Consider the following 27,770-nt stretch of genomic DNA (forward strand, 5'->3'; position numbering starts at 1 on the left):
CAGGCTTTTACGTTTACTTTTTGCCTTGGAGGTTGGTCTCCAGTGAAGTCAGAGCACTATTTACCCGATCTGCACTTTCCTTCAATCGTTGCTCTAGTTGCCTTGACAAGTGCATCATCTCCTCTCTCATTTCCTGTTGTATTATCATCCTCAACTCTGACTTGGGCGATGGATCTTATAGAGAAGAGAGGCACTTTTACAAACAGGAAATGTCACAAGTTGCAACTGAAGTGTCTTTATTTAGAACCAGGCGTGTTACAACACAATTTATCTCGTCTATACGGGTGCCTTGCATGAGCAAGCCGTGTAATACCTGTATTAGCCACCTCTGGCCCTGTGTTCATTGCTTCAATGGGCTGCTCCCCTTCTTCTGCAGTCTCTGGCTCGTTTTCCTTATTGCAGTACCCAGCTGGTGCACACAGATAAAACACTAATTCATACTGTTCTCCTGATCACATGGGTGCGGTGGATATTTCAGTATTTGCACAATAACACTGACCTGATGATACTGCGTCCTCAGTGGCAGGGTCTTCGTCTGGCATGCCAGAGTAGGAAAAAGACAGATCCAATTTAACCTAAGAGACAAGGAGCAAAACACTGACTTCAAGTCATAGCTTAGCCCCAAACAAAACACACAATGTCAGCGTTATTTAGATATCTGGGAGCCATATATTTTTCTATCTCGTGTGGAAATTACCTGAGGGGTGAATATGTACTTGTACAGATTGTAATGTCTAATATAGGTGTTGAGGAGATACTTCAAGATCTGGGTCACTTCCTCAGAGCTGAACAGGCTGATACTGAAGGGAGGTCTCTGTGGCAGGTAGAAAACAATAGAATAATGGTGAAATTTTAAGTTTGTCCATGAAAACCTCCAGAACACATGACTGAATTACAATTCACACATTGGTGAGATTGTGAAGTGAATAGAAGATGTGGGAATAAACAGTATTGTCTCTTTGGATACACAAACTCACCCTGACAGAGTGACAGAGCAGAAGTTCACTGCAGTATGCAAAGCAATGGCCCATGTTGTTGAGTGGACTTTCTGAACAAAGAATTGCAGAGTCAATGCTGCTGACATAATTAAATGGTCTTCCTCTAACTAAAACGGCACAAGACCAAACTATGAGCAGTAGCCCATTACCAGTGTTAACCTGATGCATGCTCTTGACGATGGAGAGGAGGGCAGATGTCTGCTCCCTGTTGAAGTTGCTCTCTCTACAGAACAGCACTGTGTGGACATAGAGCTCCAGCAGGACTCCCCTCCTCGGCTCAGGAATGTTTACTCCCAGCACAGAGCATAGAGTTCTGAGTAAAAAAGTAAGCAGTTAACCACTATGTCAGGGATTTTGTGTGCGTGTGTGGCTACAAACAAGGATAGAGACCTCTCTAGCTCTGGTATGGTCTTGGTGTTTTCAATTTCCTCCATGTCACTGTAGCTTACATCTGCCCTGGGAACACACATAAATAGAGAATTTCTATCTAAGTGTAGGCCTATAGTTTGCAGAAACATCTTCAATACAGCTGCATGTGCCCCCTACCATAGCAAGACTTTGGGGTTCAGGGGGTGAGGTTCCTATAAAAGAAAGTACTCAATTCATGAAATGTATCTACAATATAGCAATTAAATAAGAAAAAAAAGCTATATGCCCCAAATGCAATAGCAATGAATTGGGGGCATACAGCTAACAGTTAGCTAGCTTGCTACCTAAAATGCTAAATGTCCAAGCTCTTTCAGTTGACAGCTAGCTAGCTAGCTAACATCAGTTTGTCACACACTCTCTTACCTTTATTATCCCAGCCAATTTCATTTCTCCGGCTAAATATAACTGCAATTAGCTAAGTTGTAGATAAATGTATCGATTTGAAACTAATTTGCATTAGCAAAAAATATCTGAAATGAAATGCTAGATGACACTTTTTCGTTTACACTAACGTGTCCTAGCAACACCGTTTTTTTATTCTTCCGGTGGCGCACCACCAGTAAAGATTGCTCACTGCATTGCGCGCACAGTAGAATGAACACAAGCCCCCTTATAATAAACTCAAGCACAAAGGCTTGGAAATAAATACTTTTCGCTGCATCTGTGCTGTAGCAATTTGTTTGACAATTCGTTTCTCAGTTATAAAATGTCATTTGTTTGAAGTCTCATAGAAGTAGAAGACTGATAGCCTACAGGGATGTCTTTGTTTCATTATAGCAAATTAATAATAGGCTACAATCAATTAATATGCCTACTTTTGGTATAGATGTATGTACATTAAATAACATATAAAATACATTACACATTATATGTTTCTTCTTACACATTAAACATGACTCTTTCAATGACTCAATGTTATTAGTCACTGGTCAGCTCAGTCACCACTCACCAGTCCATACTGCATGTGCTATGCCATGGAGTTTAAGAACATTATCCCTCTTAATCCACTTTACCTTCTGTTGCATGCAGGTGCATATGCTTATGTCAGACGGAGAAAGAGAGATAGAATGAAACACGTTTCATGTTTTAATTGATGCATGTTTACTTGAGAATCTGTAGTTGTATTATTTGTCTGCAGGCTGCACATTTGTCCAGGTAAATCTATTTAGATATCTGCTTCTCAGCAGACGGTCATTAGGGGTCTTATTGGAGTCTTATTTACAGTACAATTACTTTAGCCATGGAGGACCCAGAATTGCGTCAACTAAAGCTGGACAATCAGGTAAGGAAATCAAAATCGTATTTCAGATGACTTCCACTAAACTGACATTCATGACAATATTGTGTAATGAAGGCAAATGTCACCAATGGTGTGGTGTACGGATCCAGTGTATACATGCCAAATAAAAGCAACCAGTCTCTCTAGATACTAGTCCTCTACATAAACCCCAATTTAACCTATTCGAAATAAAATCATATGTACTTATTTTGGTGCTATTCATGGATGTTGTAGTTTAAATGATAAATATTGAAACAATGTAACATGTTACATTTAGAGGTATAGATTAAACATGACAATATTAAAATAAGAAATAACTATTAGTTACCCTTACATATAGGCTAATCAAAGAAATAGGTAAACCTCTTATGAAAGTGATGCAAGTGGTTGTTGTGTTTTTGAACCTGATGGAGAGGCAGAACATTGATGCAATCTTGGAATTAAGATTAACACCAGAATCTCCCTCAGCGTTCCCTTTTGATGAAGAAGCAGCAGAGACGGAGGGCCGATACCCAAATGGTCACAGCCAATAGGGACGCTCGACCCAAGAAAAGCAAGCAGAAGACTGGAGCAGATGACACAGACCTGTTGATTACGCAATCCCAGAGCAACAACTCCTTAAATGGTTGGTGATATGAACACTCACTGTATAGTACTCTCACAATGCAGTATACTGAACCACAGAACAGCCATACAACTGTGTTAGCTATATTATCAGCCTTTCAAATACATGTCCTCGTATTGACACAATTCTTATCAAGAATAAAACACTGTTGAATGGTTACAACCTATGTCAAGATGTGGGCGAGAACTATTTGTTTGACATATTTGACCAATAACCATCTAATACTGTATGTCTGACTTGTAATGGGCATGTTGTACTCTTCAGCTGAAGAGGCCCATGATAACCCACTGGAGGAAATTACTCTGGGAGAGCTCAGCCTAAAAACGAATGATGCTACAGATGAGATGCCCCCCGAGAAATACATCATCACCAAGACTATGGACGTGGACATTGACAGCCAGCCACAGCCAAAACTTAGCACAGAAAATGAAGGCCCTGCGGAAGTGAAAAAGAAGGAGAAAAAAGAGAAATGTGTGAAAAAGGAGAAGGGGCAAGCAAAACGTGAGATCATTTTAACCTATGAGATACCACACACACACACACACACACACAGAAAACACACAGCAAAATACACAACATACACACGACACATACACACAGGATATTGTGTGTGTGTGTGTTGTGTGTTGTGTATTTTTGCTGTGTGTTTGCTGTGTGTGGTGTGTGTATGTGTGTGTGTGTGTCTGTGATTGTTTGTCAGAGGAGGCTTCCTCAAAATGTAGTAAAGAAAATACCATTCTGTCTATAATGTTTTAGAGTTGGAACAGAATGAGGATGAGGGAGAGGAGAAAGAGAAGGAGAAAGAGAAGGAAAAGCGAGAGAGAAAAACAAAGAAGGACAAAGTGAAAGGACCCACCCCAAGTAAAGAGAAAAAAAACAAGACTGATGAACAAGAGGGTAAGAGATACAAATGTCATACACCATGCTGAATGTGTGATGGATAACCTCTACCACTGTATCTGAGATGTGCACAGACATGGTTACAAATGCTTGCTCGGAAGGCTGGGTTTTGAATGCCTTGTCATAGGTTTGTGTTTTATAGAAGAACAAGAGTTACAGCTAATGGCATCTGTATGCCTTGCCCCTTGAGACGTAACTTTGGCTCCAATGCCACTGTTGTGCTATGAAAGGGCAAACAGTAAATGGCTCACGATAGCCTGACTGCCCTATTCAGTGGGCATCGGGTACGGAACCGAGCCAGACAGACCCAGGTATTCTGATCCTCTTCAGGAGGGCAAGGTGTATGTCTATAATCCATTGATCAAGCACGTTTGTTGTCGTCCTATAAAACTGATGTACTCTAGAACTAGCAGCAATGTACTTGGACGAACATTAAAAAGTACCCAAAGTCATGTACTGTATATTTCATTCTCCTCATATTCTGTAAATGCACTAGAGATCTAGCTGCTTTGATCTGTTTCCTGTGACTAACTAGTAGATATTATTTCCAGAAAAACAAGACATATTGAAAACAAAGTTGATGTGACTGCAAAGTTATTGGATGCTGTAGCTACATACTGTACACAATATGCAGGGTAAAACTAAATGTTTTATAATACATTTTATTACTACATTCAGCATTACCATATTTTATATTTCTCTCCATTTCCAGCAAACACCATCACTAAGTCTCCAGCCATTCAGATTGATTCAGTAGTAGAGTTTGAGACGCCAGTGGCAAATAAACCTGAATGGGACAGTGATGGCGAGAGAAAGGATTGGTCAAACAGCCCCATCCCAGGAACACCCAAGAAAAAACAACACCTCAACACATGTGAGTCATACGTTTGCAAGGGATACTGAACATAAATATAAATGCAACATGTAAAGGTTTGGTCCCGTGTTTCATGAGCTGAAATAAAAGATCCCAGAAATGTTCCATACGCACAAAAAGCTTATTTCTCTCAGATTTTGTGCACAAATTTGTTTACATCCCTGTTACTGAGCATTTCTCCTTTGCCAAGATAATCCATCCACCTGAGAGGTGTGGCATATCAAGAAGCTGATTAAACAGCATGATCATTACACAGGTGCACCTTGTGTTGTGGACAATAAAAGGCCACTCTAAAATGTGCAGTTTTTTCACACAACACAATGCCACAGATGTCTCAAGTTTTGAGGGAGCATGCAATTGGCATGCTGACTGAAGGAATGTCCACCACAGCTGTTGCCAGAAAATGTAATGTTAATTTCTCTACCATAAGCCGCCTCCAACGTAATTTTAGAGAATTTGGCAGTACGTCCAACCGGCCTCACAACTGCAGACCATGTGTAACCACGCCGGCCCAGGACCTCCACATCCAGCTTCTTCACCTGTGGGATCGGCTAGATCAGCCACCCAGACAGCTATGGGTTTGCACAACAGAAGAATTTCTGCACAAACTGTCAGAAACTGTCTCAGGGAAGCTCATCTGCATGCTCTTCGTCCTCACCAGGGTCTTGACCTGACTGCAGTTCGGAGTCGTAACCGACTTCAGTGGGCAAATGCTCACCTTCCATGGCCACTGGCATGTAGGAGAAGTGTGCTCTTCACGGATTAATCCTGGTTTCAACTGTACTGGGCAGATGGCAGACAGCGTGTATGGCATTGTGTGGGCGAGCAGTTTGCTGATGTCAACATTGTGAACAGAGTGCCCATTGGTGGCGGTGGGGTTATGGTCCCTCCTATATCTCAGTTGGTAGAGCATGGCGCTTGCAACGCCAGGGTTGTGGGTTCGATTCCCACGGGGGACCAGTATGAAAAATGTATGCACTCACTAACTGTAAGTCGCTCTGGATAAGAGTGTCTGCTAAAATGTAAATAAGCTACGAACACAATTACATTTTATCGATGGCAATTTGAATGCACAGAGATACCGTGACGAGGTCCTGAGACCCATTGTCATGCCATTCATCCGCCGCCATCACCTCATGTTTCCGCATGAGAATGCACGGCCCCATGTCTCAAGGATCTGTACACAATTCCTGGATGCTGAATATTTCCCAGTTCTTCCATGGCCTGCACACTCACTAGACATGTCACCCATTTAGCATGTTTGGGATGCTCTGGATTGACGTGTACGACAGCATGTTCCAGTTCCCGCCAATATCTTCGCACAGCCATTGAAGAATAGTGGGACAACATTCCATAGGCCACAATCAACAGCCTGATCAACTCTATACAAAGGAGATGTGTCGCGCTGCATGAGGCAAATGGTGGTCACACCAGATACTGACTGGTCTTCTGATCCACGCCCCTACTTTAAAAAAAAGATATCTGTGACCAACAGATGCATATCTATATTCCCAGTCATGTGAAACCAATAGATTATGGACTAATGCATTTTTTAAATTGACTGATTTCCTTATATGAACTGTAACTCAGTAAAATCTTTTAAAATTGTTTCATGTTGTGTTTATATTTTTGTTCAGTGTACAATTACCGTTATAAACTAAACTAAACTACCGGTATACTGCAAAGAGTTTTCTTTTTGTTTACATGAAATAATTATGAATATGTTGTTTCCACTGCTACAGCAAGGTGCCAAATAAGCGACAATGAGAGGGAGGAAGATGAAATTCTTGAAAGAGAGAAAAAAGAGAAAACTCCAAAAAAGAGAAAAACTGCGGAGAAAACCAAAACCAATCTCGCACCGCTTAACTCCAACTACAGGCATCAGGACACCTCAGATAGTGACGACGACATTGGAAGAGTAAGAGTGTGATAAAAACGTCACTCTTAAAGACCAGTGTTTGTCCATTTTAGAAATGAACCACTTTCCCTTTAACCTAGATATGGTAGCCATTACCTTATGAATGTCTCTTTTATCCAGACGATTTATATCTGAAAAAACATCATTTTCCTCCTGTCTCTGTCTCTCAGGTGACAACTCCTATCTCAGTTGAAGATCTTGAAAAGTTTGCCCTGCATCCAGCCCCTAGAGATACAACAATCCAATGCAGAATCACTCGGGACAGGAGGGGCGTGGAGAAAGGAATGTACCCCACCTACTATCTCCATATGGAGAAGGAGGATGGGAAGAGGGTAAGGGTACTAAAGAAAAGGTTCAATGGAATGTATGGCTGGCCAATGTGAATGCTCTTGTTGCAAGTCTTTCCTTGGGCTGTATATGATTGGCCAGCCTTTGTGGCAGTTTGATCATCAGAATGATTACATTTATGTAACTGCTGTTTTATCATTGTACATTCTTGATCCCTCCCTCCATCCTCCCTTTATACCCCTTTTTCTCTCTACCTCTCTTAGGTGTTTTTAATGGCAGGCAGGAAGAGGAAGAAGTGCAAAACCTCCAATTATCTCATTTCCATTGATCCAACAGAACTTTCCAGAGACACAGACAGTTATATAGGCAAACTACGGTAACTAACCCCCAACCTATCTATGTTCAACCATTATTTATTTACTTTTTTTGTGACCAACTTTTAATTTGGTTTGGTCTTTATTTTTTTGTTCTGCTCAGTTAGTAGAGCATGGTGTTTGCAACGCCAGGGTTGTGGGTTCGATTCCCAGTATGAAAATTAATGTATGCACTCACTAACTGTAAGTCGCGCTGGATAAGAGCATCTGCTAAATGACTGTAAATTAAAAAATATGTCTGTTTATTTAAGGTGTCCATCTATCCCATTCTTCTGTTGAACTTTACAGTACAATGTACATCTCATGATCAATCTCTTTCAGATCAAATGTGCTAGGCACCAAATTCACAGTGTTTGACGGCGGGGATAACCCAGATAAGAAGCCTTTCGTCAAAGAGTGTGAGTCTGTTCGGCAAGAGCTTGCGGCAATCTGTTATGTGAGTCAAACCTAATTTTACATCTTTACAATGACTTCCTTCGTTTACTGTAGGCCTTTGCCTCCTGATAAAAATTAATCCAACCAATAACTATGACCTTCTTCTCTTCTGTATTTTTGTCTTTCAGGAGAAGAATGTTCTAGGTTTCAAAGGCCCCAGGAAAATGACGGTGGTTATTCCTGGCATGATGGAGAATGATGAGAGAGTGTGCATTCGCCCAAAAAGTGTATGTTTATAGAGACCTAAGACTCCTGAGATTGAGACCTAATGCTAAATTCATAAGAGCACTAAACCAATAAATATGATGCAGAATAGAATAAGAGAATAGAATGAGTACCTATATGAATAAAGATATGGTACGGACAGTCTGTTTACTACTCTCTCCGTTCTCTACTGTCATCTCTCAGGATATAGAGTCTCTGCTCTCCCGCTATGAGAATGGTAACACTGACAACCTAGTGTGCCTCATGAACAAGTCCCCCAGCTGGAACGAACAGACACAGTCCTACGTGCTCAATTTCCACGGCCGCGTCACACAGGCCTCCGTCAAAAACTTCCAAATCGTCCACCCTGACAACGGTAAGATGGGGCCATTGTTTGCTGAGAAATAGAGGTGCCACCTGATTGGCTATAAACTGTCTTAGAATACCGTATATTTCTGCATGTAGTGAATAAAGTTAGAAGTTGCATAGGGTAGCTATGATATCATAGCTATGATAGCTCATCATTCGCTTGTGGGAAATATGCTCCCACCCCCAATGCCAACTAACCCTTTTATAATGTACTGCTATCCAACCCCCCACCCCCTGCACATTTACACTCCATTCCAGAGGACTACATTGTGATGCAGTTTGGTCGGGTAGCAGAGGACGTATTCTCCATGGACTATAGCTTCCCTATGTGTCCCCTGCAGGCCTTCGCCATCACCCTCTCCTCCTTCGATGGCAAACTGGCTTGTGAGTGATACCAAGAGTGGACAACTCAATCAAGCAGAAGCAGAGCCTTAATGGCTTACCATTACAGTTCCATCACAATATTAATTGTCAATGTGCATTCCAGGTAGTATTGGTTAAGTGTTTGATATTTTTCAACACCTGAGATTACAAAAATATTATTTTAGATTTTGGGAAAAAATGTAACAACTAATCAACCTCATTCATTGAGTATAGGTTATGATTCAGTCTCAATAAGGAACACATATTCCTAAATATTATCTGAAAACAATGGAAAAACAGCAACTAGTTCCTCTGAATGATATATTGTGGATAGATGTCTGGTAGATGTAACTTCAGTAGAATGACAATGTTGCACAGCATACATGTGCATAAACCTGTTTTGTGCAGGCTATTTGATCTTATTTGAACTGAAACATTTTTATAAAAAATATGTATAAGAAATATGTCCAATTCATTTATTTAATATTGATTACAGTCTTAAGGCTCCGCTCCACATTATCAAAAGTATAACGTATTCAATTTTATTTCATTTTTTTCCACATTCCACATCATTTCAAATGTATACCAAACATTAGGAACACCACCCCTGTTGCCCTTTCGTCAGGGCATGGGCTCTACAAGGTGTAGAAAGCATTCAACAGGGATGCTGGCCCATGTTGACTCCAATGCTTCCCACAGTTGTGTCAAGTTGTCTGGATGTCCTTTGGCTCGTGGACCATTCTTGATACACACAGGAAACTGTTGAGCGTGAAAAACACAGCAGCGTTGCAGTTCTTAACACAAGCAAACAGGTGCACCTGGCACCTACTACCGTACCCTGTTCAAAGGCACTTAAATATTTTGTCTTGCCCATTCACACTCTGAATGGCACACATACACAATCCATGTCTCAATTGTCTCAAGGCTTAAAAATCCTTCTTTAACCTGTCTCCTCCCCTTCATCTACACTGATTGAAGTGAATTTAAAAAGTGACATCAATAAGGGATCATTGCTTTCACCTGGATTCACATGGTTAGTGTATGTCATGAAAAGAGCAGGTGTCCTTAATGTTTTGTATACTCAGTGTATGATGGCAGCTTCAGGGCTCCAGACTGCAACCATTTAGTCGCATTTTGAGATTTTCCCAGCTAACACGGAACGTTTCCGTAACGTTCCCTAAAGGTTCTCCTTTGGTTCTTAGAAATATAACCTTCCCAAAATGTTCCCAGAAACAACATTTGTTATCTGGGTTTTGACTTGGCTGTGCGAGTTACATTTTAATTGGTTGCATCGGTGCAGGCTGCCATTTCTAGCTGGTCACTTCACTTCTCTCAAAACGTTCTTTTTGGGGGCGGCTAAAACCATGATTTGGTCAAATCTAAAGTGCATTATTTTTCTGATCCCTGCATGAAATTGCCTGCCCTGTCCCTGTGCTTGTTTTTCCCTTGCTGCTCACAAATAGGTTAGTGGTAGAGCAAAATGCATTCTAATTGTAACATTTCAAAATGCAATTGCGGGAAAATAAAAGTTTGGAAGCTGTTGTGACTGTTGGGGAGAGGAGGGTCTCAGCTTTCTGATGGTATTACATGTATTTCTCAACTCTCAATGTTGACTGTTTAAGCACAGTTTTTAACCAAACTATCTGGTAGGCTATATCTTTGAGATATACGGAGTGGAGTGCGGGAAGTGCGCATTTGCCATTTGAGGTGATTGCACAGGCCTATATATAAATTATTGGGTATGCTGCAAAGTTTTTAGGAAATTACATTTACTGTTAGATTAATCAATTACACAACTAACAACCAGCATATTATATTTAGCGATCTAACTAATGCATTTTGAGTTTACAGATGGTAAATTAGCTCCAAATTAATTAGCCTATGTGATATTTGTACACACAATAGATGTAAGAAAATGTATATCTATTTAACAAAATAAATCTGCAGTTCTGGAGCCCTATTTTGAGTGTAAAATATAGCAACAATAGCCTAATTGTCAACCCATTCATGACAATCACTGGTTTAGGGTACACATCAAAATATCTTGATCATGCATTCCTGCTTGGACATGTTCCATTTTGCATTGACATTTTAGTAATTTAGCAGATGCTCTTATCCAGAGCGACTTACAGTGCGTTCATCTTAAGATAGCTAGGTGGGACAGCCACATACTGTATCACAGTCATAGTAAGTAAATACATTTTTCCTCAATAAAGTAGCTATCAGCAAAGTCAGCTAGTATGAGGGAAAAGAGTCAAGTGCAAGCTTTAATTCACAAAAGGCTTTTTTTTATTATTTATGTTAGATGAAACAACTTATTTTCTAAATCATACCATCTCAGCAGCACTGTGAATGTCTTTATAAAACGGTTGCACATTTTTTCCTATTGCGTGATGCTGCGAAAACATTTGGTGCGTCCAAATTATGGGCTGGTGCCACCAACTGAAAATGTAAGTGGCACCAGTGGCACCAGGGGGAAATTAGTCTGGATCCCTGCAGCTGCAAAGAGCCTCTATTTAAGATAATTAAGTGGAATTTGCCATAAATTCTTATTGATGGAATGTTTACTGATGTATAAAACTGTAATGTTGATTAATAATTTTTATACTATGGCAATGTTGAATACTTGTTTCTGATTGGCTTGAAGGACAATTTAGAGCGTGCATTATTTTCCTATAATGCATGGTATATCAGCAAGGTAGAATTCAATGGCTATAGTTCATTCTTACATGTTCTATGTTTGAGCTGCTTTTGAATTCGATTTTCACGCCACGTCTATTTCTATGGGCACAAGCACTGTTCATGACATAAACTGTTCACACCCCTCTTGTTGGTGGAGAGAAAATTTTTTAAGTCTATTTCCTGCAATTATACACATTTTGTCATGGGATGCAGAGAATATTTTGCAGTTTTAAAGCTCATTTTCATGCAACTCTATACATTTTGCCACGTCTAATGTGTATTCATGTGATATTTGAGTTACTCAAACATTACAACAAAATCTATGGGTTAAAAAACCTAGCTAAAAAACGTTAGCTGACATGGGCTAGTTGATCTGGACATTTCTGACATGTTATAGCTCTCTAAGGTATGCTATGACAAGAGGAAATGATGATGATGCATTACCCAATTTCAAAATCACACCTTGTGCATTCTACTATTACAAGAGTAAGTTGAAAGCTAGACTGAGTTCCGTTTAAAAAAAGGGGGGGCGCGCCCCACGGTTTGGGAACCGCTGAGCTAAACTAGCAAGTCTGTTTGTTTGTTTACCAAGGCACTACTGTAGCTATCTAGTATACTTGCTAGCTACTTCAGTGGATGTTGAATTCATTTCTACCTGTAAATGAACACATTTCTAGCGGCAATTGTGTTAAAAGTGTGAAATTATAGCCATGGTATAAAATGTCATTGTAAACCCATTACTCTGTGTTGATGTTTTTTGTACAGCAAGTTAGAGTGTCTTCTCTCCCCACTATCTCCTTTTGGTCTCTTTATCGCAGTCAAGGACGGAAATACTTTTAGTCAAAGAACTTGATGAATATACCAATCTTCAGTGCTGATCTGAAAACACTACATCCAACAGATTCAGATGTAGATAAAACCAACAGCTCATGATTTCTCCTCTTGCACAACAGTTACAAAAGTACTTTCGATGCTGATAACAGTCACGCTTTCAGCACTTACTGTACTGCTGAACGCAGACAGCAATTGAGTTTCACAGATATAAGAATAGGCCACAGTTATGCTCTGTGGTAAATTAATTTCACCATGAAACAAGTGTTCTGACATAGCCTATCTATTCTGTTTCTGAGTGACTCAATTTACACGTCTGTCTGCAGAATAAATAGATGCCTTTCATCTCAATAAAGAAACACACATCCTGTCCTAATGATGTTCAGTCTGAACCGACAATAACATGCATCATTGGTAAAGATGACTGAAGACATCTATAAGCATCTTCCTGTGAGATAAAAGTGTTTCCTAATAACCTCTACTGTTCTTCTGCCAAAAACCTGTCACATGATTAGTGAAAGTTGCTCACAAACTTAGGTTACCACATTAGTTATCCCAGTTTTCTTGCAGTATGGTGAGGATATTAGTTTAGTTTTCTTGCCTCCTTGTAAAGAAAAAATATCTATTACCTATTATTGCCAATTACTTACCTCTCTCACTTTGGTCAGGTCACATGGTCAGGAAAAACTCTTATCCCTAAAAATAAGGAGTGAATTCACAACAAGTTTAGATCAGAGCTATATAGAGAGAGAGTTCGGCCAGGTTTTAGAATGGCTCCCATGTTAGCCTCTTCTCAGTATGAAAAATGTATGCACTCACTAACTGTAAGTCGCTCTGGATAAGAGCGTCTGCTAAATGACTAAAATGTAAATGTAAAATGTTTATTCTCGAAATGTTGGTTATGTAACAATGCGAGAGCGTCTCTGACAATTCCCTATGAAATGGCCCTCTGTAAACAAGAAATACAGAGCAGCGAATTTAACAGACGTTGTTATTGATTAGTGTTCAGGATAATGTGTATCCAAGTCTGTACTGTGTTGTGGTGTCAACAAATCTGGCTTCACTGGACATCTTCATAGGTTTAGAAAACTATCAGAAATAAACAACACAAAGCGGAAGCGTCAATTATCACTTAGCAACAGCTACAGTGAGGGAAAAAAGTATTTGATCCCCTGCAAATTTTGTACGTTTGCCCACTGACAAAGACATGATCAGTCTATAATTTTAATGGTAGGTTTATTTGAACAGTGGGAGACAGAATAACAACAACAAAATCCAGAAAAACGCATGTCAAAAATGTTATAAATTGATTTGCATTTTAATGAGGGAAATAAGTATTTGACCCCTCTGCAAAACATGACTTAGTGCTTTGTGGCAAAACCCTTGTTGGCAATCACAGAGGTCAGACGTTTCTTGTAGTTGGCCACCAGGTTTGCACACATCTCAGGAGGGATTTTTGTCCCACTCCTCTTTGCAGAACTTCTCCAAGTCATTATGGTTTCGAGGCTGACGTTTGGCAACTCGAACCTTCAGCTCCCTCCACAGATTTTCTATGGGATTAAGGTCTGGAGACTGGCTAGGACACTCCAGGACCTTAATGTGCTTCTTCTTGAGCCACTCCTTTGTTACCTTGGCCATGTGTTTTGGGTCATTGTCATGCTGGAATACCCATCCACGACCCATTTTCAATGCCCTGGCTGAGGGAAGGAGGTTCTCACCCAATATTTGACGGTACATGGCCCCGTCCATCGTCCCTTTGATGCGGTGAAGTTGTCCTGTCCCCTTAGCAGAAAAACACCCCCAAAGCATAATGTTTCCACCTCCATGATTGACGGTGGGGATGGTGTTCTTGGGGTCATAGGCAGCATTCCTCCTCCTCCAAACACGGCGAGTTGAGTTGATGCCAAAGAGCTCGATTTTGGTCTCATCTGACCACAACACTTTCACCCAGTTCTCCTCTGAATCATTCAGATGTTCATTGGCAAACTTCAGACGGCCCTGTATATGTGCTTTCTTGAGCAGGGGGACCTTGCGGGCGCTGCATGATTTCAGTCTTTCACGGCGTAGTGTGTTACCAATTGTTTTCTTGGTGACTATGGTCCCACCTGCCTTGAGATCATTGACAAGATCCTCTCGTGTAGTTCTGGGCTGATTCTTCACCGTTCTCATGATCATTGCAACTCCACGAGGTGAGATCTTGCATGGAGCCCCAGGCAGAGGGAGATTGACAGTTATTTTGTGTTAATTCCATTTGCGAATAATTGCACCAACTGTTGTCACCTTCTCACCAAGCTGCTTGGCGATGGTCTTGTAGCCCATTCCAGCCGTGTGTAGGTCTACAATCTTGTCCCTGACATCCTTGGAGAGCTCTTTGGTCTTGGCCATGGTGGAGAGTTTGGAATCTGATTGATTGATTGCTTCTGTGGACAGGTGTCTTTTATACAGGTAACAAACTGAGATTAGGAGCACTCCCTTTAAGAGTGTGCTCCTAATCTCAGCTCGTTACCTGTATAAAAGACACCTGGGAGTCAGAAATCTTTCTGATTGAAAGGGGTTCAAATACTTATTTCCCTCATTAAAATGCTAATCAATTAATAACATTTTTGACATGCGTTTTTCTGGATTTAGTTGTTGTTATTCTGTCTCTCACTGTTCAAATAAACCTACCATTAAAATTATAGACTGATCATTTCTTTGTCTGTGGGCAAACGTACAAAATCAGCAGGGGATCAAATACATTTTTCCCTCACTGTATGTGTGTCAATGTGTATATACAGCTCAATAATATGACCAACTTTGACAGAGGAAAGGTCACTCAGTCATATGACCAGGAGCTCTGTATCTGCACTTTTCTAATATACACTACCGTTCAAACATTTGGGGTCACTTAGATATGTCCTTGTTTTCGAAAGAAAAGCAATTTTTTTGTCCATTGAAATAACATCAAATTGATCAGAAATTCAGTGTATACATTGTTAATGTTGTAAATGGCTATTGTAGCTAGAAACGGCTGATTATTAATGGAATATCTACATAGGCGTACAGAGGCCCATTATCAGCAACCATCAGTCCTGTGTTCCAATGGCACGTTGTGTTTGCTAATCCAAGTTTATCATTTTAAAAGGCTAATTGATCATTAGAAAACCCTTTCGCAATTATGTTAGCACAGCTGAAAACTGTTGTGCTAATTAAAGAAGCAATAAAACTGACTAGTTGAGTATCTGGAGCATCAGCAATTGTGGGTTCGATTACAGGCTCAAAATGGCCAGAAATAAATAGCTTTCTTCTGAAACTCGTCAGTCTATTCTTGTTCTGAGAAATGAATGCTATTCCATGTGAGAAATTGCCAAGAAACTGAAGATCTCGTACAACGCTGTGTACTACTCCCTTCACAGAACAGCTCAAACTGTCTCTAACCAGAATAGAAAGAGGAGTGGGAGGCCCCGGTGCACAACTGAGCAAGAGGACAAATACATTAGAGTGTCTAGTTTGAGAAACAGGTGCCTCACAGGTCCTCAACTGGCAGCTTCATTAAATAGTACCCGCAAAACACCAGTCTCAATGTCAACAGTGAAGAGGCGACTCCGGGATGCTGACCTTCTAGGCAGAGTTGCAAAGAAAAAGCCATATCTCAGACTGCCCATCTTAATCTTTTATTTTTATTGGCCAGTCTGAGATATGGCTTTTTCTTTGCAACTATGCCTAGAAGGTTAGCATCCCGGAGTCGCCTCTTCACTGTTGACGTTGAGACTGGTGTTTTGCGGGTACTATTTAATGAAGCTGCCAGTTGAGGACCTGTGAGGCACCTGTTTCTCAAACTAGACACTCTAATGTATTTGTCCTCTTGCTCAGTTGTGCACCGGGGCCTCCCACTCCTCTTTCTATTCTGGTTAGAGCCAGTTTGAGCTGTTCTGTGAAGGGAGTAGTACACAGCGTTGTACGAGATCTTCAGTTTCTTGGCAATTTCTCACATGGAATAGCATTCATTTCTCAGAACAAGAATAGACTGACGAGTTTCAGAAGAAAGCTATGATGGTTGCTGATAATGGGCCTCTGTACACCTATGTAGATATTCCATTAAGCACCATGGTCTTGCAGTGGATGCGAGCTTTGACTGGAAGCCAGTGGAGTGTGCGGAGGAGCGGGTTGACATCAGAGAACTTGGGATGGTTGAAAACCAGGCAGGCTTCAGCATTTTGTATAAGTTGCAGGGGTTTGATGGCACAAGCGGGGAGCCCAGCCAACAGCGAGTTGCAGTAGTCCAGACGGGAGAGGGCAAATACCTGGATTAGGACCTGCACCGCTTCCTGTGTAAGGTAGGGTCATTCTCCACGAATGTTGAAATGCATGAACTTGCAGGAGCGGGTCACTGCTATGATGTACAGATGCTTGCGACATGGGGCCGTGCATTATCATGGTGAAACATGGGGTGATAGCGCGGATGAATGGCACGACAATGGGCCTCAGGATCTTGTCCGTAGCTTTTTCCTGCTCATACCATAACTCCACTGCAACCATGGGGCACTCTGTTCACAACGTTAGCATCAGCAAATCGCTCGCCCACACGATGCCATACACATGGTCTGCGATTGTGAGGCCGGTTGAACGAACTGCCAAATTCTCTAAAATGACATTGCAGGCGGCTTATGGTAGAGAAATGAACATTAAATTATCTGGCAACAGCTGTGGTGGACATTCCTGTAGTCAGCATGCCAATTGCACTCTCTTTCAAAACTTGAGACGTGGCATGTGGCATTGTGTTGTGTGACAAAACTGCACATTTTAGAGTGGCCTTTTATTGTCCCAAGCACAAGGTGCACCTGTGTAATGATCATGATGTTTAATCAGCTTCTTGATATGCCACACCTGTCAGGTGGATGGATTATCTTGGCAAAGAAGAAATGCTCACTAACAGGAATGAGAGAAATAAGCTTTTTGTGCGTATGGAACATTTCTGGGATCTTTTATTTCAGCTCATCAAACATGGGACCAACACTTACATGTTGTGTTTATATTTTTGTTCAGTGTAGAATCATGCACCACCACAAAAACATATTTATTCATGCTATTTCACTCACACATCCCCGCTCTACAGAGCGCAAACATCGCCTTCTTATTCTACATCTTTCTTTCTACTACAATATGTGCTCTTTCCTCTTATCCAGTGCCATATACATATGAAAATATATAAATACACAATTATGAGTTTTTGGCTGAAACCTTGATGATTATACTTATGACTATGTTCACTATGTCCTCATTAGCACAATGAAACTGATGTCAGATATCCGATGACACTGCCATGCATGCCATCATTGTACACTTATTAAGAAGGCACATCGGGTTTGTGAGGCTTATTTATCCAATATCATCTTTCTATCTTCACAAACAAGCAGCCGTGGCATGGCACGATGGCTGAGATAGTGAATTGGAAAGAAGAGTTTGAAGACACTGTGGTGGCAAGAAGAGGATACAGATCACAGTCATCGAAAAAGAACACTCCCCTCACTGCTACTACCATGGATAGGTACCAAGGTTTGTTTATTGGTAAGAGACTGAATGTAATTATATACTGTCAATCATCTGACTGTCAATCATCTGACAACTCAATTGCTCTTTGCTCTACACATTTTACACTGTATGTTAGTGTTGAAACTATTTAAAGATGAATGACGGTTACACTGCACACCACCCACTTACTGAACTCATGAAGTCCCCCACAAACTGCTCTTTAAAAAAAAAACACATCCTCCACCTCACATGACAGCGGAGGGTGATAGTTATCAGAATAAAGTCCCTATCTGGATCCTCCTCCCACTTTCAGTTTCTGGCATCAAGTTATTTTGTCATAGATAGCTCAGTCAAGATCCTTAAGTCCAGATCAGGTCCAAGAGTTGTAATGTAATGTCATACCTTATCAATATTAGCAACAGACGTGTCCCAGGGAATACAGAAGTATGCGGCTGCTCCTCACCTTTGTCCTGTCTTACAGTATCGTCTGCCTGAATGGGAATTATACCACAACAGGTAAACACCTAATTTACAATTAACATTTATCTAACTTAATAAATATTTAGATGTTTGCATAACACCACATTAGGAGAAGTCTACAAGACATATCCTATTGAAAAACTGGCACACAGCTGGGCCACGTTCAGAAGCTGAATGTTAACAAATGTTGCAGACAGAAATGCTGTGAATAGAGCAGACATGATTCCTTTGTTCTACATGTCGGAGTTTGTTCTACATAACATATTTCTATCTGAACATTACAAAACTTTGTGTCCTGCTGAACTCGCCTCTTTTTTATAAGCTTTGTGTTAATTAACTCAATAATCACCATCACCTGTGTCAGGTTTAGTTCCACTGATCAAGAACAACAATAAAAAACGTGTCTTTTTATTTTTATAACAATAAATGGCATGGGTTTGCGGTTAAACAATTTGGAGGATAAATTATCAACTTTAAATATGAGAAACAAAACATTACCATAATTTGCTCAATTATCAAATAAATTGAATATTGACTGATGGCTATTGTAAGCTGATGTCACGTTCGTTCATTGACGGGTCAGACCAAGGCGCAGCGTGATATGCATACATGTTTATTTAACGATAAACACTCGACAAAACAACAAAGGAAACGAAACGTGAAGTCCAAGGTAGTACAGAAAACAAAACTTACACGGAACAAGATCCCACAACTAGACAGTGCCACTAGGCTGCCTAAGTATGGTCCCCAATCAGAGACAACGAGCGACAGCTGCCTCTGATTGGGAACCACACCGGCCAACATAGATGCACACATACTAGAACACAAACATAGAAAAAGCACAACAAGGAATATACACACCCTGACTCAACATATAAGCGTCCCCTGAGTCAGGGCGTGACAGTACCCCCCCCAAAGGTGCGGACTCTCCTTCCTCCCACGATACGCCAGGCCCTGTCTGGACCCTGGTGTGGGAGACCCCGAACCTGGAGAGGGGCTGACGTCATGGTCTGGACTGGAGCCGCTGACCGGAGCTGGACTGGGCACTGGTGGAGCGGACTGCTCTGGCTCCGGAGTAGAGCCGCTGACCGAAGCTGGATCAGGCACCGGTGGAGCGGACTGCTCTGGCTCCGGAGTGGAGCCGCTGACCGGAGCTGGACTGGACCCCGGTGGAGCGGACTGCTCTGGCTCCGGAGTGGAGCAGCTGACCGGTGCCGGACCAGGCACCGGTGGAACGGGCACGGGCCGTGCCGGACTGGACAAATGCACCACTGGTCTGGTGCGAGGAGCAGGCACGGGCCGGACCGGACTAGGAACACGCACCACTGGCTTGGTGCAAGGGACAGGAACGGGCCGGGCCGGACTGGCGACGCGCACCACTAGCTTGGTGCGAGGAGCAGGAACAGGCCGGGCCGGGCTGGCGACACGCACCACTGTCTTGGTGCGAGGAGAAGGAAAAGGCCGGGCCGGGCTGGCGACGCGCACCACTGGCTTGGTGCGAGGAACAGGCCGGGCCGGGCTGGCGACGTGCACCACTGGCTTGGTGCGAGGAGCAGGAACGGGCCGGGCCGGGCTGGCGACGCGCACCACTGACTTGGTGCGAGGAGCAGGAACGGGCCGTGCTGGCGACGCGCACCACAGGCTTGGTACGAGGAGCAGGAACGGGCTGGGCCGGACTGGGAACACGCACCACTGGCTTGGTGCGGGGAGCAGGAACGGGCCGGACCGGACTGGTGACACGCACCACTTGCTTGGTGCGAGGAGCAGGACTGGGTTCCTTTATTAACTCCCGCTCCTTCTGCTGCCTAACCAGCTCCTCTCGCCGTGCCTCTACTTTTTCCTTCTCCCTTTTAGCCTCCTGTAGCGCCTCCCTCTGACCGAATAACTCCTGCTCCCTCTGAGCCAACAGCCCCCGTAACATGGTGGCCTCCTCTCCTAACCTGCAGATCCGCCCTTTCACGGCCTCCTGCTGCCTCGTCGTCCACACCGTGTGGCCCCCCAAAAAGTTTTATTGGGGTTGCCTCTCAGGTCTCCGTCGTCGGCACTGTTGGCGCCGTTTCTCCTCTCCTAGCTGGGCATCCTCCTTCATCGCCTTCCGATAACGGACGGCCTCCTCCTCCGTAATTCTCCCCCAACCGAGGAGGACATCTACTAATGTAACCTCCTGTTGAGTCCCAGGCGTTTGCTCCTTCTCGGCACGCTGCTTGGTCCTTGTTTGGTGGGATCTTCTGTCACGTTCGTTCATTGACGGGTCAGACCAAGGCGCAGCGTGATATGCATACATTTTTATTTAACGATAAACACTCGACAAAACAACAACTGAAACGAAACGTGAAGTCCAAGGTAGTACAGAAAACAAACCTTACACGGAACAACATCCCACAACTAGACAGTGCCACTAGGCTGCCTAAGTATGGTCCCCAATCAGAGACAACGAGCGACAGCTGCCTCTGATTGGGAACCACACCGGCCAACATAGATCCACACATACTAGAACACAAACATAGAAAAAGCACAACAAGGAATATACACACCCTGACTCAACATATAAGCGTCCCCTGAGTCAGGGCGTGACAGCTGAAGGTGTCTGTGCTGTGTATTACAATTTCTCTGTGTGAAATAAATGCGATATAGCATACATGTAATTAATTCTTTGCAAAATACATTTCACATTTCTTTATAAGGAAGTGTCTTACTTTGGTCACACCTCTGTTTAATCCTACAGTGCATCAAAACATAAAATGTATATATTTGAAATATTGTCTTGAATTTATGTGTGAATGGCGTATTTCTCTGTGGTGTGTGAGATAAGGATATTGTGGTTAGTGTAAAGCAGGGTTTCCCAAACTCACTCCTGCCCCCCCCGGATGCACGTTTTGGTTTTTGCCCTAGCACTACACATCTGATTCAAATTACCAACTCATCATCAAGCTTTCATTTTTTTAATCAGCTATATAGTGCTAGGGCAAAAAACAAAACGTGCACCCAGGGGGGGCCCCAGGACCGAGTTTGGGAAACCCAGGTGTAAAGCACCATTGTGTGTTTGCAGTGCTTAAGTTGTATTTCATGTGGACTCTTCCAGGTCATGAATATAACATTGACTGTGTGAGTGATTACCTGTTCACCATTAACTGTTCCCTGAGAATCCAGCCAGAGGTGGCTCATGCAGACCAGTCCTCTTACTGGCTGCACTTTGAGGCCCTCTCTTTCGGGACGGTATTTGATGGGTGAGATCCCCACTATTTCATATTGCTCAAATTTGAGTACATTCATTTAAATGTATTAGTATAGTGGTTCTCAACCTGTTTGGTAACTGTACCCCTAATCTACCCCCCTACCACATTTGCTCTGCCTAGAGTACCGCCTAAGTAACCCCTCATGTGCATTTTACCAGTGGGCTATGTTCTTATTAGTCTTCCCAAGTATCCCCTGTGGATAGGCCAAGTACCCCAGGTTAAGAACCACTGTATACGTACACAGTACACACCGAGGCAATGTGTGTACATTGTATGTTATAACTTTATATTGATTCCTGCTTTATTTTTTTCCTGCTCACTTCTACTCATTACACAGTGTGAAGCTGAGGAAAATGGATGGCAATTACTCCTGTTCATTGGACACTTCACATCCAGATTCTACTGTTGATCCAGATCCTGATGAGGATCCAGATTTTTTTTTTGACACTTCAAGATTTAAGATCACTCTCTATCACAACAGAAGCAATGGACATATAAGCGCCACCTTGCTGGATAAGGAATACATGCCAGTAAAGCATAGTAAGTGCTTATTACAGTATTACAATACAAATATGACTTTGTGATACGCCTACCCCTACCAAACTTCAATTGACAAGCATAGGTACTTGCTTGAAGTGGTTGGTTCAGAAGCTAGGTAACACTTTACTTTACAGTGCCATTATTACTGTGTAACTACTCATGTAATTACAGTATAACAAGTATTGCAATTACAGCGTAATAATGAGTAATTACAATACTTGGTACTTTGTAATTACCGGAATCATTACACAGTAATAATGGCACTGTAAAGTAAAGTATAACCGGCCGGTCCTTGCCATTCTACCGCCATAGGCTAGACCAAAAAATGCTGCCCCCCAAAACTAGAATAGTCCCAGTAAGCAAAATTACGTTGAAAAGACGTCAAAAATACATATTTTCCAGACGTTGAAGTTAGGTTCAATTTAGGTTCTGAATGAAAGGTGAAAAGGTATTTTCCATATGTTTAAAATACATATTTTCCAGGACATTGACATCAGGTTAATTTTGTAGTTCTGAATGAAAGTTGCAAATACTTATTTTCCGGATGTTGAAAATATGTATTTTCCAGACGTTGAAAATATGTATTTTCCGGATGTTGAAATCAGGCTCATTTTTTGTTCTGAATGAAAGTTGAAAATAAGTAATTTATAGACTTCTATGTTTGGGCCAAATCAAGGCCAGCCTGGACCACATCAAATCTGAACCAAACATAGACGTCTATGATTGGTTCAGATGTGGACCAGATGGACCAAAAAACTATGTCCGTGGATGTGGAAATCAAGGCCGGTCCGGACTGCACCAAAAAAAGAGAACCACAAGTTGTTGGCGTCGGTCTGTGCTTACTGAGGTGTAGCCTAGAGTGTTGCCTGAAATATAATTTTATGAATGCCTATCTATGTGGTAAGCATTACAAAAAAAGATTGCAGTTTTTAAACTGCAGTAAAAGTGCAGTAACTGCAGTCGACTGTGGTATTTTGGACGCAGTAATTGCAGAATAGCTGCAGTGTACTGCAGTTGAACTGCAGTTATACTTCACTGTAACTGCAGTTACCCTGCAAAATTACTGTAGCAAAAAAAACAGTGTAATTTTGGACGCAGTATTTGAAGCATACTGCAGTTAGACTGCATTGTACTGCGGTTATACTGCACTCCTCATTCATGTGACTAATCAATTTGGCTATTTAAGCTCTGAATATCAGCTACCCAACTTCATCAGGGGTTATTGTGAGCCTATTTGCAATGTGTTTACACAGAAATGCAGAAGTATTTTTGCTATGATCAGCTTGTCAAGAATTGACGGATACAATCTTGAAACCACTGATCTTGACAATGGGGTGAAACTCCTGGACAACAGTTGTGATTGTCCATTCCATATTGTCAATTTTACCTTGACCTGTCCTGTTTGTAGGATATGTTGTTTGTTAACATAACAGCAAATTTTTTATTGATTGAGCACCATTTAGGTTAGGCTATTTCATCGGAGAAACCTGTATGATGTAAAAAGTGTCCATCTCATTACATTGTCATACATTTTATCTCCAGCCTGTAGGCTACAGAAAAGGCCACATACAGTTGAAGTCGGAAGTTTACATACACTTAGGTTGGAGTCATTAAAACTCGTTTATCAACCACTCCACAAATTTCTTGTTAACAAACTATAGTTATGGAAAGTCGGTTAGGACATCTACTTTGTGCATGACACAAGTAATTTTTCCAACAATTGTTTACAGACAGATTATTTCACTTATAATTCACTGTATCACAATTCCAGTGGGTCAGAAGTTTACATACACTAAGTTGACTGTGCCTTTAAACAGCTTGGAAAATTCCAGAAAATTATGTCATGGCTTTAGAAGCTTCTGATAGGCTAATTGACATAATTTGAGTCAATTGGAGGTGTACCTGTGGATGTATTTCAAGGCTTTCCTTCAAACTTAGTGCCTCTTTGCTTGACATTATGGGAAAATCAAAAGACCTCAGAAAAAATATTGTAGACCTCCACAAGTCTGGTTCATCCTTGGGAGCAATTTCCAAACACCTGAAGGTACCACGTTCATCTGTACAAACAATAGTACGCAAGTATAAACACCATGGGACCACGCAGCCATCATACCGCTCAGGAAGGAGACGTGTTCTGTCTCCTAGAGATTAACGTACTTTGGTGCGAAAAGTGCAAATCAATCCCAGAACAACAACAAAGGACCTTGTGAAGATGCTGGAGGAAACAAGTACAAAAGTATCTATACCCACAGTAAAACGAGTCCTATATCGACATAACCTGAAAGGCCGCTCAGCAAGGAAGAAGCCACTGCTCCAAAACCGCCATAAAAAAGCCAGACTACGGTTTGCAACTGCACATGGGGACAAAGATCATACTTTTTGGAGAAATGTCCTCTGTTCTGATGAAACAAAAATATAACTGTTTTGCCATAATGACCATCGTTATGTTTGGAGGAAAAAGGGGGTCCCTTACAAGCCGACGAACACCATCCCAACCGTGAAGCACGGAGGTGGCAGCATCATGCTGTGGGGGTGCTTTGCTGCAGGAGGGACTGGTGCACTTTACAAAATAGATGGCATCATGAGGAAGGAAAATTATGTGGATATATTGAAGCAACATCTCAAGACATCAGTCAGGAAGTTAAAGCTTGGTCGCAAATGAGTCTTCCAAATGGACAATGACCCCAAGCATACTTCCAAAGTTGTGGCAAAATGGCTTAAGGACATCAAAGTTATGGTATTGGAGTGGCCATCACAAAGCCCTGACCTCAATTCTATAGAAAATGTGTGGGCAGAACTGAAAAAGCGTGTGCGAGCAAGGAGGCCTACAATCCTGACTCAGTTACACCAACTCTGCCAGGAGGAATGGGCCAAAATTCACCCAACTTATTGTGGGAAGTTGTGGAAGGCTATCTGAAACGTTTGAACCAAGTTAAACAATTTAAAGGCAATACTACCAAATACTAATTGAGTGTATGTAAACTTCTGACCCACTGGGAATGTGATGAAAGTAATAAAAGCTGAAATAAATCATTCTCTCTACTATTATTCTGACATTTGACATTCTTAAAATAAAGTGGTGATCCTAACTGACCTAAGACAGGGCATTTTTACTAGGATTAAATGTCAGGAATTGTGAAAAACTGAGTTTAAGTGTATTTGGCTAAGGTGTATGTAAACTTCCGACTTCAACTGTACTCTTTCTACCATATCCTATATCTGCTACATGATTTATGTTAGATGATTTTTGTTACGGAACGTTGGTGGAGCTGCGCAGCGATGCGTCACTCCAACAGCACCCTGGAGAGGCGCGCTGGGAATGGACAAGCAAAATATTTTGCGCCCCTGCCTTATCACAGGCCGGCATCAGCGCTCACCTAAAAAACCCACATGCCATTGGTTGAGAGAAATTGTCATTGTTTTTTCGTAGAATTATGTGAGATTTTATATGTTGTTGTTGGAGATGCGTCTTGGTCAGTTTAGCTCAGAAAATGCCGCCCTCATCAATCTGCTGCCATAGGCGACCGCCTAATCCAGCCTAATGAGCAGGCCGGCCGTGGGAAGCTTTTATTTTTGTGGACACATTCATTCCATCCCAAATCTTTGACACAAGTGTCTTTCTCTCCCCAGTCAAACCCAATGCACCAATCAATCTCACCATCAACCAGATGTCAAGTCAATACTGCGTTACCTGGATGAGTAGCTATGAGAAATATTTAGAATTTGGCAATCTTCTGACTGACAACCTGAATTACGAACTCAGGTTCTACAGAAGTGGTCACCAAATCTACGTAAGACCCTCAAATCCTGCTAAAGATGTTTCTAAAATAAAACTGGAGAATAAATACATCTATTTCCTCATATTATTCCCCACAGGTTGTCAAAGCTCCCCACTCAACTAACATCTCAAGGAACGTTGAAGAATTTGAGCCAGACACAGAGTACACTGTAAAAGTGAGGTCCATCCCCAACCAACAACTGTTTCAAGGCCAGTGGAGTGAATGGTCATCAGAGGTTCATTGGAGGACTGATCCCATACAAAAAGGTATAGTTCTGTCAAGACATCAGGAACATTACTAGAAACATTTGAGCCCACTGCTTGCCTGTTTTGTGTTTCTTCAGGCTAATGCTGTTTCAATGTTCTTTGTCCCCTCAGTTGCAGAACTTCCAACAAACACATTTACTGCCATCTTATGTGTGCTGGTTCCAGTACTGCTAATTCTGTGCTACATTCCAATTGTAAGGTAAGTTTGGATTACCTTATCTTTGGTGACATCTACAGTGTATGGAAGAACAGATGCATGTCTTATATCATGTAATTCATGGGGTGTGGAAACTTCTCATATGTTGCAGGTTGAATAAATCCGCCTTCATCCCAACTCCAGCACCATACTTCCAGTCCCTTTATACTGACTGTGAGGGGGACTTCAGGGTAAGGAAGTCTTATGTCACCCTTGATGCATTAATACTTCTCACTGAGACATGAACATTACACTAACAAACTTATTGTGGTTGTAGAGCTGGGTTGTGACCCCAGGCTATGGGGCAGACCTACTCAAGACAGAGGAAACCTTGCAAATCGACACCCTGACTGAGATCGTACCTGTCCTGGATGATGACCACTCCTCACTGGTGCCCCATCACATGATCCAGGAGGGCCCCAGTGACAACCTGTCTAACCCAGCGTCTGATGCGCTTTTCCTGGGCATTGCTTATGCTGTATCTCTGGGGTCACCACTCCCGGCACCCAGAGGCCCACTGAAGAGTGTGTCTCTGAGTGAGCCAGAGAGCACCATCGAAGCAGACTCGGGGTGTTGGCTGCACAGCACCACATCTCTGGAGCGGGAGAATGCCTGGTACAGCAATGTGTACAGCAGCAGTGACTACTGCACCCTTTCGGACACTGGGAATTGTCCGGAAGTTACCCCTAGAGTCTATTGACGCACCGGTGCGTCAATCTAAGCAACATAATACAAAATCCCCACCAGCATAATACAAAGTCCCCATCAAAATCCGTCAGTTTAAGCTAGAGATGTGTTTTTTTGTATGGGCTGCGTCTCAATCCACCGCATCTGCCCATGTTGCCCTTATGAATCTGCGGTGGAAATTGGCAGAGCTACAGCGCTGTTTGTCAGACCAGGAGACATCCCGAAAATCGGTTTTCTCACGTAAACGTCTGTAACAACCGAACGGTTTGGACTACAAACTAATATGACCCCCACAAGTGTCACAGGACTCATCTTAATGGTAACCCATACAAATTAATGGAACTATGGAGGTCGTTTTGTGCCAACAAAATTAATATATATATATATATATATATAATGAACAAAGATATAAACGCAACATATAAAGTGTTGGTCCCATATTTCATGAGCTGAAATAAAAGATCCCAGAAATTTTCCATCCGCACAAAAAGCTTATTTCTCTCAAA

The 27,770-nt window shown here is 42.0% G+C and overlaps 3 protein-coding genes across 3 annotated transcripts; 2 read left to right on the top strand and 1 right to left on the bottom strand.

Annotated features, from left to right (window-relative positions):
• Positions 1-13: 13 nt before the first annotated feature.
• On the bottom strand, positions 14-1,907 carry cfap119 (cilia and flagella associated protein 119; the record flags this gene model as incomplete). The annotated part of the gene is made up of 9 exons (XM_084167211.1): positions 1,791-1,907; positions 1,545-1,579; positions 1,389-1,454; positions 1,148-1,311; positions 978-1,048; positions 698-814; positions 500-575; positions 314-409; positions 14-174 (listed from the first exon to the last, which is right to left on the bottom strand). The coding sequence occupies exons 1-9, from the start codon at positions 1,812-1,814 to the stop codon at positions 14-16; spliced, it is 810 nt and encodes a 269-aa protein (XP_084023337.1). The 5' UTR covers positions 1,815-1,907.
• Positions 1,908-2,667: 760 nt separating this feature from the next.
• LOC311133685 (tubby-related protein 2) lies at positions 2,668-9,085 on the top strand (the record flags this gene model as incomplete). The annotated part of the gene is made up of 12 exons (XM_084167223.1): positions 2,668-2,709; positions 3,175-3,331; positions 3,596-3,832; positions 4,088-4,228; positions 4,944-5,105; positions 6,848-7,023; positions 7,194-7,355; positions 7,575-7,687; positions 8,007-8,121; positions 8,249-8,347; positions 8,529-8,700; positions 8,952-9,085. The coding sequence occupies 12 exons, from the start codon at positions 2,668-2,670 to the stop codon at positions 9,083-9,085; spliced, it is 1,710 nt and encodes a 569-aa protein (XP_084023349.1).
• Positions 9,086-17,980: 8,895 nt separating this feature from the next.
• LOC311133696 (interleukin-21 receptor) lies at positions 17,981-27,277 on the top strand (the record flags this gene model as incomplete). Its single annotated transcript, XM_084167233.1, has 6 exons — positions 17,981-18,104; positions 21,643-21,776; positions 26,213-26,381; positions 26,493-26,580; positions 26,690-26,768; positions 26,855-27,277. The coding sequence occupies 6 exons, from the start codon at positions 17,981-17,983 to the stop codon at positions 27,275-27,277; spliced, it is 1,017 nt and encodes a 338-aa protein (XP_084023359.1).
• Positions 27,278-27,770: the final 493 nt, after the last annotated feature.

The sequence above is a fragment of the Coregonus lavaretus genome (genome assembly GCF_964263955.1).
Source record: "Coregonus lavaretus genome assembly, chromosome: 1".
NCBI lineage: Eukaryota > Metazoa > Chordata > Actinopteri > Salmoniformes > Salmonidae > Coregonus > Coregonus lavaretus.